This window comes from Coffea eugenioides, chromosome 2 (assembly GCF_003713205.1).
Source record: "Coffea eugenioides isolate CCC68of chromosome 2, Ceug_1.0, whole genome shotgun sequence".
Taxonomy (NCBI): domain Eukaryota; kingdom Viridiplantae; phylum Streptophyta; class Magnoliopsida; order Gentianales; family Rubiaceae; genus Coffea; species Coffea eugenioides.
Window position 1 is genome coordinate 11,365,652 of NC_040036.1, and position 18,160 is coordinate 11,383,811.

The 18,160-nt window shown below is 36.2% G+C and overlaps 2 protein-coding genes across 2 annotated transcripts; both read left to right on the plus strand.

Annotated features, from left to right (window-relative positions):
- On the plus strand, nucleotides 1–2,714 carry LOC113756377 (BTB/POZ domain-containing protein At3g22104-like). The gene is made up of 4 exons (XM_027300067.1): nucleotides 1–25; nucleotides 279–430; nucleotides 941–2,044; nucleotides 2,289–2,714. The coding sequence occupies exons 1-4, from the start codon at nucleotides 1–3 to the stop codon at nucleotides 2,712–2,714; spliced, it is 1,707 nt and encodes a 568-aa protein (XP_027155868.1).
- A 2,734-nt stretch (nucleotides 2,715–5,448) lies between these two features.
- On the plus strand, nucleotides 5,449–12,732 carry LOC113764132. The gene is made up of 3 exons (XM_027308196.1): nucleotides 5,449–5,691; nucleotides 8,492–8,660; nucleotides 9,619–12,732. The coding sequence occupies exons 1-3, from the start codon at nucleotides 5,578–5,580 to the stop codon at nucleotides 12,486–12,488; spliced, it is 3,153 nt and encodes a 1,050-aa protein (XP_027163997.1). The 5' UTR covers nucleotides 5,449–5,577; the 3' UTR covers nucleotides 12,489–12,732.
- The last annotated feature ends 5,428 nt before the right edge of the window (nucleotides 12,733–18,160 follow it).

Sequence of the window (18,160 nt, forward strand, 5' to 3'; positions counted from 1 at the left end):
ATGGTGCACCAGTACAACTGTGCATGTGTGTGCGCGCGCGGGGGCGTGTGGGCGACTATGTCTTGGGGATAACAGTAGACTGATTATTTTAGTAAACGGGCAGTCTATGATTTCCAAGCCTAAAGGTTTCTCTATAGTAGTTAGTCTAGGAGGCTTCTTATTCCTTCCATTGCCCCCACAATGGTTATTGACTAAGCAGCATTAGCATTTGTTAGAAGTTATATGCAGTACACACTTTATACGTCTGCTTCTTTAATTCTCTTTGCTTCTCTTCTCAGCATTGACCAGTATCAATCCTTTAGTCCACATAACCCATTCCTCCAGAGGATCCTGCATTGCAGTCTTGTATTCGCTTGTGCATCAGCTAATAGAAATGTGCTGTGATCTTGAAATTGATGTCAATAGCCAGGAGACGTTCCTCGTGGACAAGGTAGAAGTTGTGCCTGAATAGCTCTTCCTTTTGCTCTCTCTGCTTTTATTTGTTTTGTCCTGCAAAGGAACGGAATACAAGCATTTCCTGGTGGACAGCGTCTGAAGCTGCCCTGTTTACCAATTTCCACTCTTTGTAATATAGTTACATCAAGTCCTTGTGCATCCTTGTGTCTATCATTAACCATTCTTGTTTTGCAATCCTTTTTTGCCATTGCCTCAGTTGTGTCATCTGACTTTTCAGGAAAATCAAATTTAACATGTCTACAGCTTACAAATTGGTAAAGAGTATGTAGCTGCAAAATTGCTGAGAGTTAAAATTTTGCCTGCAGCATTTCACAGTTTTGTCATTAACTTCAGTCGCCTTATTGCACTTTTTGTTTTTTGCAGCAGTCAATGATTTTCCTTTAAAATTTTTTCAATATATTCATCTATTTTTGCTTGGAACTACGGGTTCACAAAAGTGAATATATGAAGTTTTTAACCATCTCACAACTGCTTACAAATGCAGAACTTCCTTGCATGTTTTTCCGGTAGATTGAGAAAATTGTTCAGAAAGTTGACAGACAAGAATGGTAGTCTCAAATTGATATTCCATGATTTTCCTGGCGGACCTGAAGGTTTTGAACTACTTGCAAAATTTTGCTACAACGGAGGCAAAATTAACATAACTCCCTCCAACATAATTTTATTGCATTCTGCTAGCACTTTTATGGAAATGGATACGGATATTCACGGAGCACCCAGTTTGATGAGCCAAACCAAAGAATACTTCAAGAAAATCCACCAATTTGCCTTGCCTGAGCTACTTGAATGTTTGAAGCAGTTTCAAGATCTGCAGCAAACCATGTACTCTTTAGATATGCTTGAGGAGCTTCTGGATTGTCTGGTGGAAAGGCTTTCCTTGTATTCTCTTATCATCCCGTATAGTTCATTGACGGACAGTTCTTGTATACAGTTTTCAGGCGACTTTAGTTGTCAAAGCATAGGCAACTTCAGCTCTCAAGCTTCGACTTGGTGGTTTGAAGACCTTGAATTCTTGAAAGTTGACTTATTTGAGAAGGTAGTGGAGACAATGATTGCGAAGAAATTGGACAACTACGTTGTATGTGCATTCCTCTTACATTATCAGAAAGTGAAAATTACTGGTGCTTTACGAGCTGAGAAATGTAGAATCACCGAGACTGTCATCAATCTTCTTCATTTGTTGGATAGGAGCCTTATCTCCGTCAGAGGTCTATTTGACAATCTTCGGTTTTCTTTAGCGTTCAAAGTGAAAAGATGTTCCAAGAAGAAGTTAGAAAGCCTAGTTGGTTCCCTGCTGGATCAAGCAAAGTTGGATGATTTGTTTTTTCCATCTCCACCTTGCAAATGTTATGCATATGATGTGGATTTGATCCTAAGGTTACAGGAACAATTCCTGATTGAGAGTAGAGAGCAGTTTCTCGTGTATCGACTCAAGAAAGTTGCCTCTTTGATGGATTTTTACTTAGTTGAAGTTGCCCCTGATCCTCGTCTGGAACCTTCCAAGTTTGTCACATTAGCTACAGCACTACCTGAATATGCAAGAGACTCTCATGACATGATTTATGAAGCAGTGGACATATATCTCAAGGTATGATGACCCTGAACTGCATATTGTGAATTTTGTGAACTTAGATATAAGACTCCAATCAGATTCTACACAATCTTAAACATTGCACAGTCTACTACTTTTGGATGATCAGAAAACTCTCCAATTGTTTGCTGTTGCTTGTCTTCTTGCAATTCCAAAATCAATTAACAAACAAAGAAACATTGTTCAGTTTTAAATTCTTCTTTAACGTTATCTTGCCAACAATGAACTTATCTTCTCATAGGTCCACAAGAAGCTTTCAGAAGAAGAAAAGATAAAGATTTGTTGTGTCCTGAACTTTGATAAGCTCTCAGCAAGGTCCTTGATCCACCTAGTTCACAACATGGAGTTTCCAGCTTGTGCAGCAGTCACTGCTTCTGTTTCTCAGCACTCAAAGCTTAGAGAAATCCCCCGGAAAACAGGCCATCTTGAGGTGCATGAGGATCTCAGGTCGCATCATAGTAGTGCGAAGGGAACTAGTGAGGATGAGGATCAAGTTGTTCGCATGACTAAGCTTGAATATCAAACCATAGATAACAGGTTCAAAACTTGTACGCCAACAGAGACGTTTGACAGGGAAAAACAGACTAGATCAACATACATGAAGAAATTGAGTTCAATCTTTCCAACCAATCTGGACTCCATCCTTGACAGGAAGCTACTTCATTAAAGTTTTCTCGAACATCTCCGAACATGTTGTATAGTTTGTGACAGAATGTCGATTGCGATGAGAAAAGTCATTCTTTTTGTGTTCTTTTCTTTTCCGGCAAAGGTTAAAACTGTGATAACATAGTGTGGAAAGCTCAAACTTTCTGGGTGTTTCTTCCATTCAAAATATTAGGAGAAAATGCGATGAGGATCTGGCAAAAAATAATAATAATAATCCTTGCAGTGTAAAATACGTTTCTACAGTCTGTATCTTGAGTTGCAGTACTTACCATAGTTGATTCTGCATTTCTGCTGAATTTAAGCAGTTTATCAAAGAAGCTACTGAATCCATGGCAATTGAGACAAAGCCATAAAAAAGACGTATAGATTAGTCCACCAGAGTAGGTCTAGTTACTTCGATTACATTATAGCAAACACAAAATTCCAATGAAAATGTCAATGCCTAGTCTTCTCAGACTTGGTTTTCAGCAGTTTGTAGAAGTCAAGTGCTGGACCTGCTGGTGGTTATGAGTAATGACAAAAGGCACGAAAATTGTTATCTTCACAGAAGCATCGAACCCACTTTTCAAATATCAAAGTCTACACCAAAATCGAGGATTCGTGGCAAATGAAGCTGCAATTCAAAATGGCGCAACTACATTGAAATATAGTAGAAAACCAATGCTTCAACAATAAAGATGATGATCTTTGTCCATTGTCTTTTTCAAGAATCTGAAACGTGCATTAATAGAATCAATGGATGTTTCTAAAGAATATTTGTACTGAAGATTGAGCCAAGTCTACCACTAAAAAACACACTATGACAGCGATTAATGCGGCAAACAATTTGCACATTGAGGGCCATGCTAAGACGCATAGGAACAGAAATCAGTATCATTCATCAAAAAGAGAAAAAAAAAAAAAGAAAGATACTGCACTTTATTTGAATAATAGCACTGATCTAGTCATCTGGGTAATTCAACTCCAGTTCATTTCTGCTAAAAAGGGCAGAATTTGTGAAGACAAACAAAGACATTACTAATTCAATTCTGAACCAACATGTATTTGAAAAGCCATCTTGATGAACCAAGACAGTTGAATTACACCTAAAATTGAGTCCAAACTGATACTACTTTTCATTAGATTTGCTTCCTAAGGTAATGTGGCAAGTGAATAGCATGGATCTCTTCCTAACAAGTTGATTTGATGCTAATAGTTAGCTGCAAACTGTAAAGTGAATTTCTAGTAGCAGTGCAAAGTTCAAGGACTCTCAAGTAGACTGATTAGTTAGCAACCTCGAAGGTTGAAACAACCAACTACTAGTCTATTGCAGTAAGTAATATCTTAGGAAGAAAGGAAGGACAAACATTTTCGGGAACAGTAATTGTCTTTTTAGGCTTCCAATTTTGTTGAAATCTGGGTGCATTAATGAGTCAACAAAGTGAACAGCCTTTTCCCGATGCTTCTTTAAAACCAATGTGATGCCTAGGCATTTTTGCGTTAATCTCTAGGAATCTTTTCTTCTAGAGTAAATTAAATACGACCTTAATCTTTTCTAGTAGTACTAGTACGTATTTTATTTTGTTCAAGATGCTGGCAATTTATATATATATATATATATATATATATATATATATATATAAAAGATGCTCTGTACTGCATTAATCGAGACAAGGAAACATGAGGTTAACTAATGTATGCAACTAAACTTTCCATGAGAGAGAACTTTTGGAAATTTTGGCTCGCAAAAAATGCATTTATATAGTTTCACTTTAAAGGACTTGAATATTCTCTCCGTACTTCTTTTCGATTGGCTTTCAGAAAAATAACAAAACCAATAAAATAGTGGTTGGTGATGTTAAATAAAAGCTAGTACAACATTTAAACAGATCGATTTTTTTAGAAAATTAAGTATTAGCAGGGCAAATTAGGTGAAGTTAAGTCAAGGACGGCAGCAATAATTGGAAGTCAAAGTAATTTATTAGTCGTTAAAGTTGAGATTTTAAAACTTAAAAATCTTGAATTCAATTTTTCTACCTCTTTTCCACTTTTTAAATTCCATCCCTCCATGCTAGATTAGATGAAAAATTAATATGGAACATGTTTGTTGTTAGTGTACATATATAAACAACTGTTCATACAAAAATATTTATGAATGTATCATCGTACAAATGAAATAAAATTTTGTTTGCAAGCATCTCTTTTTACGAAAAGGACTTGTGATAATACACTCAAGTTGCCAATTCCAAATTCAAGTCACATACATTTTTGTGCTGATATATATAATTAGATACATTTACTATGCATTCAATGGGGGAAAAAAACAAGACCAAGATGCTAGTAGTGGTTGTTGTTCTCAATTGTCATCATTGCACAAACAAACCAGGAACGATCCAAAGTGTGAAACCCAACATGCCGGAAGCCCAACTGATATTGGGCCTATTTGTAAGAAATAAAGACCAACTTCATTTGTGGCAGTTACCATGCAATCATTTTCTAGACATTTATAGTCCTAGATAAAATGCATTGTCATTAGTTTGCATAGTCCTCTATCTTGTTAATTTTGCTAACATTATCATTGATTGGACTTAATAAGATAAACTTGAGACCTTAAAGTGCAAAGTGTTCAAAATTAAAATTTAGGGCCTAAAGTGAAAATGTGATATAAGTTTGAGGGTGGAAAGTGGAGTTAATCCTAAATAAATAAATTGCTAAATAAAGAGAAAGGCAAAACGGGGAAGTGGAATTAATAAAGAAGAAAAGAAAATGTATTGCCAAAAGACGAAGAAGCTTCAAAGAAGCCAAGAAAAGAGCAGCTGATCTTCATTTTAAGTTCGTTCAATCAGAAATCTCCATTCAAGAGTCGAAGAAAGAAATCTAAGAAGATGTTAGAGAAGATCGGATTGCCTCCAAAGCCATCACTGAGAGGGAATATTTGGGTTGTTGACGCCTCACATTGCCAAGGATGTTCTGCACAGTTCACTTTCATCAATCGCAAGGTTTACTCTCCTTCTTTTTCGTTTCCTGTTTTGTTATATGGCGACTCCTTTTCTTAGTTCTTGATTTATTTGCTTGTTTTATCCACAGCCCAGGTGTAAATCTTTTTGTGTCTCACAAGTGTACTGCAACTTTTTCCTGTTATTATTTGAAATTATTATTTAATTCTTGTATTATGTTTTTTTTTTTCAAACTTGGTTTTAATAGGTTGTTGCAATACCCTTGTCTCGAAATTGGCTCTTTCTGGTGTTTTATCGTTGGAGCTTATGATTTTGACGGGTTAAAATAACGAGTCAATCTATAATCTTGGCTTGTGATTGCTCCCAAAAAAAAAAAAAAATCTTGGCGTGTTATTGGTAATCGACTTAGTCTTGTAATTTTGGAAAATCAAGTCCATGTTGCAAATTTGCTGTTATCTAGACAGACAATAATGTCATTTGTAGTATCAGTTATTGCATCAGCTGCTGCATTTGGAAAAAGTAAGTGCTAATTGGTTTTTTCTTGCATACCGTATGTGCTTTAATCAATTTTAATGGAAATCAGACATGAATGACAGTGTTATCATCTTGTCATATCGGTGAAGGTGTATATTTTCATTTAATACTATATAATCCCTTACAGTGCTGATATTTGTGTCTACTGTTGAGAGTGATCACTCATTGAGATATATGTGTTAATATATCTGGTTGATAGGTGGTAGTTCTTCTAACCCTCGCTATATCTGATTAAAGAAACTATGTATTGTACATCTAACTGGTGTTTTTGTTGTTTTAATTGCAGAGGTGATGGTTCTTTGGTTCTTTATTTGATGAGATATAAATTTATATGGCTAGTTATGTAGGATAGTTTGTCAAAGAGTCCTGATTATCTTTTTTCTGTTAACCGTGGAATGAAACAGCCAAACTTGATAAGTTGATTTTTGTGAAGTTTGTTTGATAAAAAAGCTAAGCTTTTGAATAGAGTTCTAAGTATATTTGATAATTTCTAAAGACATTGAGCTGAAAATAGATATTGACTCTTTAATTTGGCACAATGTTTATATGATGGAGTAATGCTGTGATTAATTAAAGTAACTCTAACAGTTGACTAAAAAGAGTCACTGCAGGAGAACATTTCTTAATATGTAAATTTATTAACCAACATTTAACAGCCATTCCTTTACCTTACAAGAAATATTTTCCTCTGGAAAGAGTAAAGTAGGAAGGGCGGTCTTTAGTCTATTTGGAGTACATTGGACTAGCCTTTTATACACAATGCTTCTGCAGAAACTAGACTAATTCTGTTTCATACTGGATGAAGCAGCAACTTAGGGAATTAAAGTGATAATAGTACTAACCAAGGCATTAGGCATAACACAGCTTTGAGAGCAGAGTTTGGCTGTGCTTCGAAGTCAGCTTCCAGAATTCCCTGTTTTTCTTAAGAACTCAACTTTATAGCCATCTTTCTTAGTTTATGAAAATGTTTATTTGTCTAGCTAAGATCTCTTCGTTGCTCAACCTTGGTTTTGACATTCCTTCAAAGTTTGATTCTTGTTTTTTCGTTAGCTTTATATTTTTTGTACATTTTAGGAGAAAATTGACTACGGGTTATATTTTGTAGCCTAAGACATTCTCCATGTTGCATTTTGCTTTATTAACTTGATTTTTCGTAGCAGTGAATTTTAATTTATCCCACTTTTACTGCAATTTGTAAGAACCACATTTGGTTACTACTGTAAAATATCACCTAGACACCACCTTATCTAATTTTGTGATAAGTCAAGTGTACTTTGTTTTCCAAACAAAACACTTATAGGCAGGACAATGATTATTTAAGTGTTTCTTGTCTTTATCAAACATGGGCAAGAACAAAACACATATAAAAAGTTACCATAAAAGAATGCAACGATGCATATGAGCACAGAGCCATTTTTGTTGAAGTAACTTCTGCCCAAGATGTGAGATTTGGATACAAAGAAATGCAAACATCTTTATAATCTGTGAGGTTTGACATATCTTAAAATTAGGGAAAATTGGTGATAAGAAGAGGTCTCCAGCTTTTTCCTTGAGAGAGATTCAAAGAATATGGAGACTGTACAATAATTTTACCAGACACAAACATTTTTTGACAGCTCACCAAAATGAGAGAGGTGATGCGCATGAAGATTAAGTGATAGTATATGGGAGACTTTAGTAGCTGTTAGCATATGGAAGACTCTTAGGATCACCTGAAAATCTGTAGTATAAGTCAGAGCTGATCTTGTAAAATTGTCTGTAATTGGGGTCACAGGCACTTGGAGCACTATTCGTAAGTACTAAGACAGACTATGAAATATAATCTAAGTTAATTGGTATCCCATCGATAAAAATAGGTGTGTTTTGCAGTTATCACTGTGATCCTTTGAAAAGAGTTTCTTTATATGTGAAATTTTGGCTAAGTTGCAAGACTGTGATTAATGTACGGTACTAAGCTTGTTGCCAAAGGCATTTTTATCACAATACTCTTGAAAACTTATTTAACTGTAATCATCTTAAGCTATTGCTAAACTCGAAACAAAGAAGTATTGCCCGAAGTTTTGGTCGAGGAGGTTGCAAGATCTAGATTCCCAAAATTTTCAGAAGGTTAAATGTGATCAAGCTCAAAATTCATTCTTATTGGAAGTTTGTATGATAAATGGTAGGAGTCATAATTATAATTTTATTAAGTTCTTTCTCTTTGCTGATAATTTCAGACTCATTTACTTTCAGAGGCACACCAATTTTTTATTTAATTTGTTGTCCATCAAAGTCTTCACATCTTGATGGTCTCTATGCGGACTTTCAGCATCACTGCCGCAGGTGTGGGGGTTTGTTCTGCAACAGCTGTACCCAGCAAAGAATGGTGTTGCGTGGACAAGGTGATTCACCTGTGCGCATATGTGAACCCTGCAAAAAGTTAGAAGAAGCAGCACGTTTTGAAATGCGACATGGGCACAAAAATAGAGCTGGAAGAGGTATATCTAAGTGTAGATATGATTTAATGTTTTATGGTTTCCACTCCCCAATGAAAATTTATTATCAATCTCTTGACTTCTATTCCTCTGGGTTCTTGATATTACTTTTTTCTCCTAGTATTGCTTGCCATATCATGTTAATTGAGAGCTTAAGATGCTGGCAAAGCGCTGGTTGACATTCCAGCTTCTCTTTTGCATGCCTGTTAGCAGGATGCTATATTCTTGGCTTTTAACTTTTAGTCCCTTGCCTCCTTTCTGTTACTTTTTCCTGTCACCAGTGAAGAGCTTTTTATCTTAATGTCTGGAATTGAGATGGATATCATTTATTTCAATGCTTGAATTTGAGATGGATGTGGTCATTGTATTGCAAATACCATCTAGGACAAAATGCACTTGAAATATGTTGATTTGTCTACTGAAGCTGCTTCTTGTATGCATGTTGTTTTTGGTGCTTCTTTTCCGAGTTCACCTGCTCTTTTTGGTTGCTCCCTGTGAATATGAAACACATAAATGGCGTATCATTAAAATGAAGTTGCGGTTGCTTAAATTCCAGGTGTTGTATTGAAGGTATACTTGTTGATAGTTTTGTTTCTGGGTGCCTTGTCTCAAAATTAATGGCCTGAAGAGTGTGTGTTCCTATTCTGAGGGAAAGATGGAAATGCTTTTGGTGCGTCTGTTTTTGCATAATTGACGAGCTTAAAAAGTGGTCTTGTCTTCTTTCTCATTTTGTGGATGATTCAAGGTTCTTATCTTTACAGCTGAACTCTTACTTTAGAAAACGACATTAAAAGTGTATTGAGTACAGCTGCAGTTGGGTTACAGTTTCATGTAATATTTTTCCGGTCTAATTGTTTTGATGCAATATTGGATGCACAAAAGGTAAAGTGCACTACAGAATTACAAAGTATAGTAACTAATAGGAGGTCTTGCTACTTATTCTCTATACTGGTGCTTGCAGGTGGCTCAAAGCATACGGCTAAGGATGAAGATGAAGTTTTGGGCCAAATTTTGGGCAATGAAGGGAAGCCACCAATGTCATCAAAATCAGCATCCACGATGGACATGCTTTCAAGTTCTCAACATCCAAGAAGTAGTGCATCATGTTCAAATATTCAAGAAATCTCCTCTCAGGATGACAGAGGAGACATGCATAAAAGCTTGTCCCATGATCAGCCTCCAGATATCTCAAGTTTGTTGGCTGATGCTACTCCTGAAGATTTACGTCAACAAGCTGTTGAAGAAAAGAAGAAATACAGAACATTAAAAGCAGAAGGGAAACCTGAAGAAGCCTTAAGAGCTTTTAAAAGGGGGAAAGAGCTTGAAAAGCAGGCTGGGGCTTTGGAGATAAGTATAAGAAAGAACCGCAGAAAGGCCTCGTCTTTCAACAATAGTTCTGAACTTTTAAGCAGCAAAGATGATTCTAAGGCATCTTCTTTGGATGATAAGCTCCCTCCTCAAAGGAGTCATGCAAAGGATGATCTTGCTGCTGAACTTAGAGAACTGGGATGGTCAGATTTGGATATGCGTGATGCTGATAAAAAGCCAACAACACTGAGTTTGGAGGGTGAATTATCAACACTCCTTGGAGAGGCGCCCCAAAGAGCTAATACAGAAAAGAGAACCCATGGCACTGATAAATCTCAGGTCATGGCCCATAAGAGAAAGGCTCTTGAACTGAAGCGTCAAGGTAATCTTGCAGAAGCCAAAGAAGAGCTGAAGAGGGCAAAAGTTCTTGAAAAGCAGATTGAAGAGCAGGAATTGCTGGGAGATGATGAGGATTCTGATGAAGAGTTTGCTGCGCTGATGCGGAGTGTGAATGTTGACAAAAATGATGATTTGTCAATTGGGTATAATCTGGATCATGGTTTTGATTTTGGTAATCTTGGGGATCTTGGTGATGATCATGGTTTTGATGGTAACCTTGAAGTCACGGAGAATGACATGGATGATCCCGAAATGGTTGCTTCATTACAATCATTAGGTTGGACTGAGGAGACCACTCATTTTGAGGAATCAGACTGTGGTATTGCACCTACTCATAGTGAAACTTTGTTGAATGAGATTCAATCTTTGAAGAAGGAAGCTCTTAATCAGAAAAAGGCAGGCAATAATAGAGAGGCGTTGGGATTGTTTAGGAAGGCAAAACTACTTGAAAAGGAGCTTGAGAGCTCTAATTCTCAAGGACCTAAGTCAATTGCCCTGAATTCTGTGATGGTTCATGAGAGTTCACCCTCCCAATCTGTGGAGGAACACGTGAAACTTAGCCATGCAGATGCTGGAAATGTCAATGAGAGGACTACTTTTAGCCGTAATATTGCGTCGAAGAGTAAAACAATGATCCAGAAAGAGCTTCTTGACCTGAAAAAGAGAGCTCTTGCTCTGAGAAGGGAAGGGAAGTTAGATGAGGCAGCAGAAGAATTGAAGAAAGGAAAGGTTCTTGCGAAACAGCTTGAAGAGATGGAAAATGTTCCCAGGGCAACACCCATGAGTTTTAGCAGTAAACAGGCTGGTGACGTGATGATCCATGATGATGGAGATGAAGGGGAAGTGACAGATCAAGACATGAATGATCCTTCTTATCTTTCATTTCTAAAGACTTTGGGTTGGAAGGATGATGATACTGAAAATCTTCCATCCATGTCTTCAAAAAAGGATGAGGCTGCTGCTGCACATGTTAATAGATTTTCTGATATTCAAGCAACTTCTAGATTCCAAGATGATGTATCTAAAAGAAGTAAGAGTGAGATCCAGAGGGAGCTTTTAGGTTTGAAAAGAAAGTCTCTTGCTCTGAGACGTCAAGGAGATGGTGAAGGGGCTGAGGAAGTCCTAAAAATGGCGAAAGTGTTAGAGGCGCAATTGGCAGAGATTGAAGCACCAGTGGATAAAAATATTCTGGCTGAATCTATTTTGCAGAGAGAAAATAATTTAAGCGATCCCTCTCTGAAAATTGATAGTCAACCTATTCAGTTGAATTCAGAAGAGGGCCCAATTCTGAATTTTGGAGGCACAGGTTTGGTAACAATTGAGAGACCGGAGGAGACGATTAGCACAAATGAGAAGCGAAAAGTTTCAGAAGTAAACTCTGCTCAGGCTGATGTTTCTTCAACGGATGGAAATTCCCTTCAACAGGATATCCTGGCTCACAAGAGGAAGGCACTTGCCTTGAAAAGAGAAGGGAAGTTGGAGGAGGCCAAGGAGGAGCTAAGGCAGGCAAAGCTCTTAGAAAAACAGAGAGAAGAGATCAAGTCTCAGCCTAGTACAAGTTCTACTGATATGCCAGGTTCTGACATCTCATATGTTGGGAAAAAAGACTCAAATCCTAGTTCAGGTGCAAAACCATTGTCCAGCCGTGAACGCTTTAAATTGCAGCAGGAGTCGCTCAACCACAAGCGTCAGGCACTTAAGTTGCGAAGGGAAGGCAGAACAGAAGAAGCTGAAGCGGAATTTGAATTGGCAAAAGCTATTGAAGCCCAGTTAGAAGAATCTGCTGCACAAGATTCAATGACGTCTTCTGCAAATGCCGCGGAAGCAGTAGATGAAGTCATAGTTGAGGATTTTCTTGATCCTCAGCTTGCGTCTGCCTTGAAGGCAATTGGACTAAATGATGTGAGCTCTGGATCCCAGGGCACTGAAAACCACGAGTCCAAAAAAAACCTTGCTGACACTGACAACTCTAATGATGAGAGAAGGGAGTTGGAAGAACGCATCAAGGCAGAGAAGGTAAAGGCACTAAACTTTAAACGTTCGGGGAAGCAAACTGAGGCCTTGGATGCTCTACGTACGGCCAAACTTCTTGAAAAGAAGTTGAATTCTTTACCTGCAAAATAACGAGGAATAGACGGTTGATATTTGTTTCAAGTCTCAGAAACTTTTGCATTCTCCCAGGAGCCCAAAAGGACTTAGGTAATAAACGGTTCCTGATGTTATAGTGCAGATGAAATTCAGAAGATTGCACTTGGCTGCAGGTTGATCGGTTGTACACATGTTACACTGACTATGATTTTTTTTTTTTTTTAATGTCCAAACGCTGAATATTATGCTGCAGATGTACAGTCTTCATGTTTTGCAGTTCCTTGAGAAGCAAAATGATATATATATATTTTGGAGGGAACAAAATGATGTTGAAGTAAACGAGCAAAAACGTAATTGCAGGAACTTTCTTTCTTCAGATTCGTGCGTCTTTTATTTTGGACTAGTATGAGAGTACGTGCCTTGCACATTATGTAGTAATTCATAGATAAATTTGTTGAATAGATTTCTAAATTACAAAAGAAACATAAACTGTTGAGGTCGGATCGATCAACTTTCACTATTTGCTTTTGGTATGGATTCTAGGCAGATTGATCCAAATAGATATATGAAAGTTAATGTATGTCTAGAAATAATAAATATTAATGTAACTTAGCATTTTTTGAATTGGACAAATCCAATCAAATATTAGTCTGAAAATTTCAAATAACTTCCTGGAAACTGGTAACATCAGCCTACATTCAACACAAATCATTAATGTCAACAGCAAAAGTTATTAATGCATAAAATGTTTGGCCGGCTCGGCTCCTCTTATCTTATGTATCTTAATAATTTTGTTTAAGGGCCTAAAAGTTTGTTGTTTATAGTTGGAATGCTAGTGAACTTTTCATTGACTGAGCATAAGATCATGACTTTGCTCATAAATTTCATGTCACCTGATCACCTTTGTTAAAGCAATCAAAGGCAACGCATAGTGAAGTAATTTTCATATCACCTCACCTTTTGTTAAAGTAATTTTCATGCAATTCTCATTCATGAAGCGTAGAATCAATGCATAACAGTAACGAACAGAGATTCATACATTTGTATTCCTCTTTTATGTCTATTTGAAAATAATTTTCAATGATGCTTGTTCCTCATCCATCATTTAGTAATCCAGGAAACACGAAATATGAAAGCCTTAGCCCCGGTTATTTCTGAAAGGTTTGGAAACCGAATTTGCTCATAACCACAAAAAAAAGAAAAAGAAAAAGAAAATCTGATATCAACATCAAGAGTGGTGACAGAGAGCAAGTGTTTCCAATGCGTTTTCTGCATGACTATGAGCTTCAAAAATACGAAGCCGCTTAGCCTACTGAGAACCAATCATCACTGAATCTTAAATTACGTGGAGTATTTAGATTTGATTTGATAAATGATATGATATGTCGCTGCGACCAATTAACAAAATTTCCGGCTTCAACGTAACCTAAATTATCGTTCTCTTTTGGTATTGGTCAATGATTTCTCTGACGCATGTTTCGCAACACATGCAACTGTTGTTTTGTCAACTAGAGAAGCACGTCAATTGCGATTAGGAAAAGATGAAATGCCTTTTAGACATGTAAAAATTAGATATATTACTTCTCAAATTCAAATTTTGTATATGTGTTGTATATTCAATCGTGATAGTGTACATACCATCAGTGTATGTAAGATTTACTCTACTTCTTATATTAGAGTAGGTAAAAACCTGCAGATCTACCTATTTATTTTGGATTAATCTTTATTACACTGTCAGTGTATACATTAACGGGATTGGATGAATGCCACATCATTTGAATTTGAGTTTAAACGTCAAATTTTGTATATGTGGCATGCATCTAGACTTGTTAGTGTGCACATTGTCGTCAGTGTATAAAAGATTTACCCATTTATTTTTGGTGGAGTTTTGATAAAGATACAACTAGTGAAAAAGTAAACAAATCTATTGAAACTTTTTTTTTTTTTTGGCTGTTTAAAGGAGAGACTCCAAATTTTGTAAGGGAAAATGGGCAAACAAAAAGTTTGAAAGTAAAATCAGAAAAATCATGGTTATTTAGTTAATATTGAACACTTGAAACTTATAAACGACAAAATAAATGATGAACGTTGAATTCATTTTAATGCCAAAAAATTGCAAATATACATATTTATTGTTAGTCACCAGCATTTCAAGAGTTTTGGCAAAGAAATAATTAGCAAGAAAAGCAATCAAGTTCCTGAATTATTTTTTCTGATTCAAATGGAGATTCCAAATCCTGTTAGAGGTCACGTGGAAGAGGAAGAATTTCAAGATCACCTAACGAATCTGAACTCTTGAGACGGCCCAAATAAATGGAGGAGCGGAATCCTCGTAAATGTTTTACACATTTTGTTTTAACATCCTCGTAAATGTTTTAACATCATCGTAAATGTATTACACATTTTGTCGAGCCAATTGGATCCTTAGCTTTAATATCTTTTGACTATTTGGTACTGTGAGCATTGCGGCAACATGTAGGTCACTTTGATGAGTCGTTATCAGTGACGAAATCTGCTGTCTCCTGTCATCGACAACTGAGTACCACTGTACCCGAGACTTTGCATTACAACGACGTCCTCTAGGCTCCAGTAAGAACGGCAAAGAATGCCCAAAAAAAAAAAAAAGTGTTGGCCCGGTCGACCGGCGCTGATGGCCAGCAGTAAGGAGGAAGATCAGTGATGGAGTGAGAGAGAAAAAGAGGAGAGGAAAGAAAAGGAACAAAAAAAAAGAAAAGGAACAAAAATGTTTTATACATCTTAAAAAAATTTTCTATAAATTTCATGCTGAAATTTTATGCCTAGATAAATGTTCAAAAAACTCACTTTATGTATTGAGTACCACATTTTTCAGCTTCCCCCACGATTATTTATGATGAAAAATGAACGTGTTTACTATGGTATATGCAACTGCACAAAATGTCATAGACAAGAAAAGCGATTTGGAAAACGAAAAGCAGGATTTGGAAATATGCATGTCCAAGAAGAAGCGTTTCTGAGCTCGTACTCGGTTGGTAAAGAAAGAAAGAGAAAAACCCACCTGTCACTAAAGTTGCCGACACTTTTTTTTTTTTTTCAGAGACGATAATTATTGTATAACCTAATCTATCTTATAGGAGGGGGAGGGAGCGAATCTAAAGAGGTTCAGGGATAATCCGAAAGGGATTGAACCACCATCGGACCAGACGCCTGAATTTTTTTAAGCCTCAAGGGAGGTTTTTGAAATTATTCCAAAATCTAAATCTCAAGCCACCCATCACCAGCAAAGTATAAAGTTGCTTTAAACTTCTATATGCAGTACATGTCTAAATAATGGAATAGTATATTCATAATTATATCTGTTTGTGTTTCTGTTGATAGGTAAATATCGTAGTTACATTATATTATCAACTGCACAGTTGTTCAGAAAGGGATAACTTGGTCAATTTATTATAGCATTGATGCTTATGGAAATGTCTTTGTATCTTTTTTTTTGACAGTCGGCAATAATCTATTCTATACTTACTTTATCCTATTCTAAGGGAGTTTAACTAGGCCAATGAAGAGACCGATGGAGAGTGAATCACCATCGAACCAGATGAATGCACTGCACACCTATCTAAATTTTTTAGAGAACTACATAACATGTCCTTAAGGACTTGGGCTGGTGGTTGGAAATGTCTTTGTACCTAAGAAGGCAGACTTACAGGCATCCAAAGTACTATTGAAAGTACTATAATGCTGCAATACAGTGCTAGGGTGACAAGTGTTAATCGAGAATAGTTGAAAGTGGCAAATTTAACCTATTTAAATTTTTTAGAGAACCACGTAACTGTCTTAAGGCCTTGGGCTGGTGGTTGCAAATTTAATGCAACCAAATTCATTTTATTCTTTTTTTAATCGTTTTTTTTTTACATTGAGATGCCAAATTGGAACTTAAGTTGGCTGGTTCCTTCTACAGTGTTATTGCACAAACGCTAAATTGTCTAATTAGTGTAATTCAGTACCTAAATTGTTTACAAAGACCAGAATTGAGGAAGAGCAACATAACGAACTACTTCACAAGTAACTGAAAAGCATGAAAAAGTTGTCGATTGTATAGAAAACTACATTGAGTGAAATGAAAGACATATATATCTATGGAAATGTAGAAAATGAACAGTTTTTGATTGACTATGTCAACTGTCTAATACATAGAATTTGTTGAGTATAAATGTGACAGGTGCCGAACCTGTACAATAATAAATACCTACTCGAGAAAAATACAGATTTTGTATATAGCGGTGAGTAGGGTCGAATTTATAGGGACTGGAGATAATTCGTTTCTTCTAAAGTTCAAAGTATGGGGGGTTTTTGGATTAAATGCTAACTAAATAAATTAAATGCAGAAAATAATTAATTGACAGAAATAATTGGGAGAACTCTAACCAAAGATACATTTCAGAAATGGTTCATGCACTGATCATTGATGCATAGGTAATTCCACATTATTAATAGATTGGTTATAGTTGTCATGCACGCGATAAACAACCAACCTTTTTTTAATTTTTCGATAGTTAAGGTACGACCGTTAATTATTTTCCTAATCCGGAAATAACCCTAGGTACGACCGTAGGATTTAATTTCTAGATTGTATTAATAATTAGAAAGACCCAATCCTAACTAACAAACACGCTACGAGGGTTTGTTTAAATTAGATCGTATGTTTCCCTGACATAAACCCAATTATGCCAATTGCTACCGAGGCGGAAGTAATCAAACAATTACAGATTCGACTACCCCCAATGAGCAAATAACCTACGTGAATAATTAAATATTGCGTACATATTCAATCATATATGATAGTTATACCAACAATTAAAAACAGAAAATATACAAATATCAATAAATGAAGGAAATAGTTAAAATAATTTAGATCTCACAGGCGTTGGTGAATCAAATCTTCAGTTGTCTCCTTGACTAGAAGTGAGTGATTAGTTCATCCTCGTTAGAGTAATCCCGAGCGAATTAATTGTTTCCATTATCATCAAAGACTCCCCAAAGAAAGTAATGAACAATCCTCTTTATTTTGCAAATGAAGTGAAAAATAATAATAGGCAAACAATCAAGGCCGAAACCGTTTGTCTCTTGCGGCCGAAAAGAAGGAAAGGAAAAAGATATGACTACTCGTCTGCCGCCCTCGCCTTTCAAAAGCTAAGGAATTGTTTTTGAAAACTACTACAAATCAAAACGAAAACCAAGTCCCCAATTCTCGTAATTGTTGACTCCTTCGAGTAGTAATCACACGGGCCTGGCCATCCTATATTTTTCCTAATTTTTAACTTTTTGAAACCAAATAGACTTCCTCCTAATCTTCCGCCAATAATCCACGTCGACTCCATTTTGAATTAGAAAACTCTTGAAAAATCACTTCTTTTATCACTTTTTACTCCACCTTCCTACAATTAGTACCAAATATCAAATATAAGTAGAATCTATCAATTAATACAATATTTGGTAAAATAAAAGAGAAAAATAATCATAAAATTAATGGCAAAAATACAACCTATCAAAATGTATTTCAATTGGGACTTCAATAACGAGCACATGCACACGTATACGAGGACAGTTCCTCGTGGTATGGGTATGATTGTCATCAGCACCTTACGGGTGGGGTCTTCTTTACAAGCTATATATATGTAGATCACGAAAGCTGAGTTGATCAATTTTTTCAAGAGACGAGAAAGATTTCA

Bases quoted from the DNA above. Each gene is read 5' to 3' on its own strand.
- LOC113756377 (XM_027300067.1), top strand. From the start codon at position 1: ATGGTGCACCAGTACAACTGTGCAT. The intron at 26-278 runs GTGTGTGCGCGC...TTCTCTTCTCAG, and splicing joins GCACCAGTACAACTGTGCAT to CATTGACCAGTATCAATCCT. The intron at 431-940 runs GTAGAAGTTGTG...TTACAAATGCAG, and splicing joins AGACGTTCCTCGTGGACAAG to AACTTCCTTGCATGTTTTTC.
- LOC113764132 (XM_027308196.1), top strand. From the start codon at position 5,578: ATGTTAGAGAAGATCGGATTGCCTCCAAAGCCATCACTGAGAGGGAAT. The intron at 5,692-8,491 runs GTTTACTCTCCT...GCGGACTTTCAG, and splicing joins TCACTTTCATCAATCGCAAG to CATCACTGCCGCAGGTGTGG. The intron at 8,661-9,618 runs GTATATCTAAGT...TGGTGCTTGCAG, and splicing joins CAAAAATAGAGCTGGAAGAG to GTGGCTCAAAGCATACGGCT.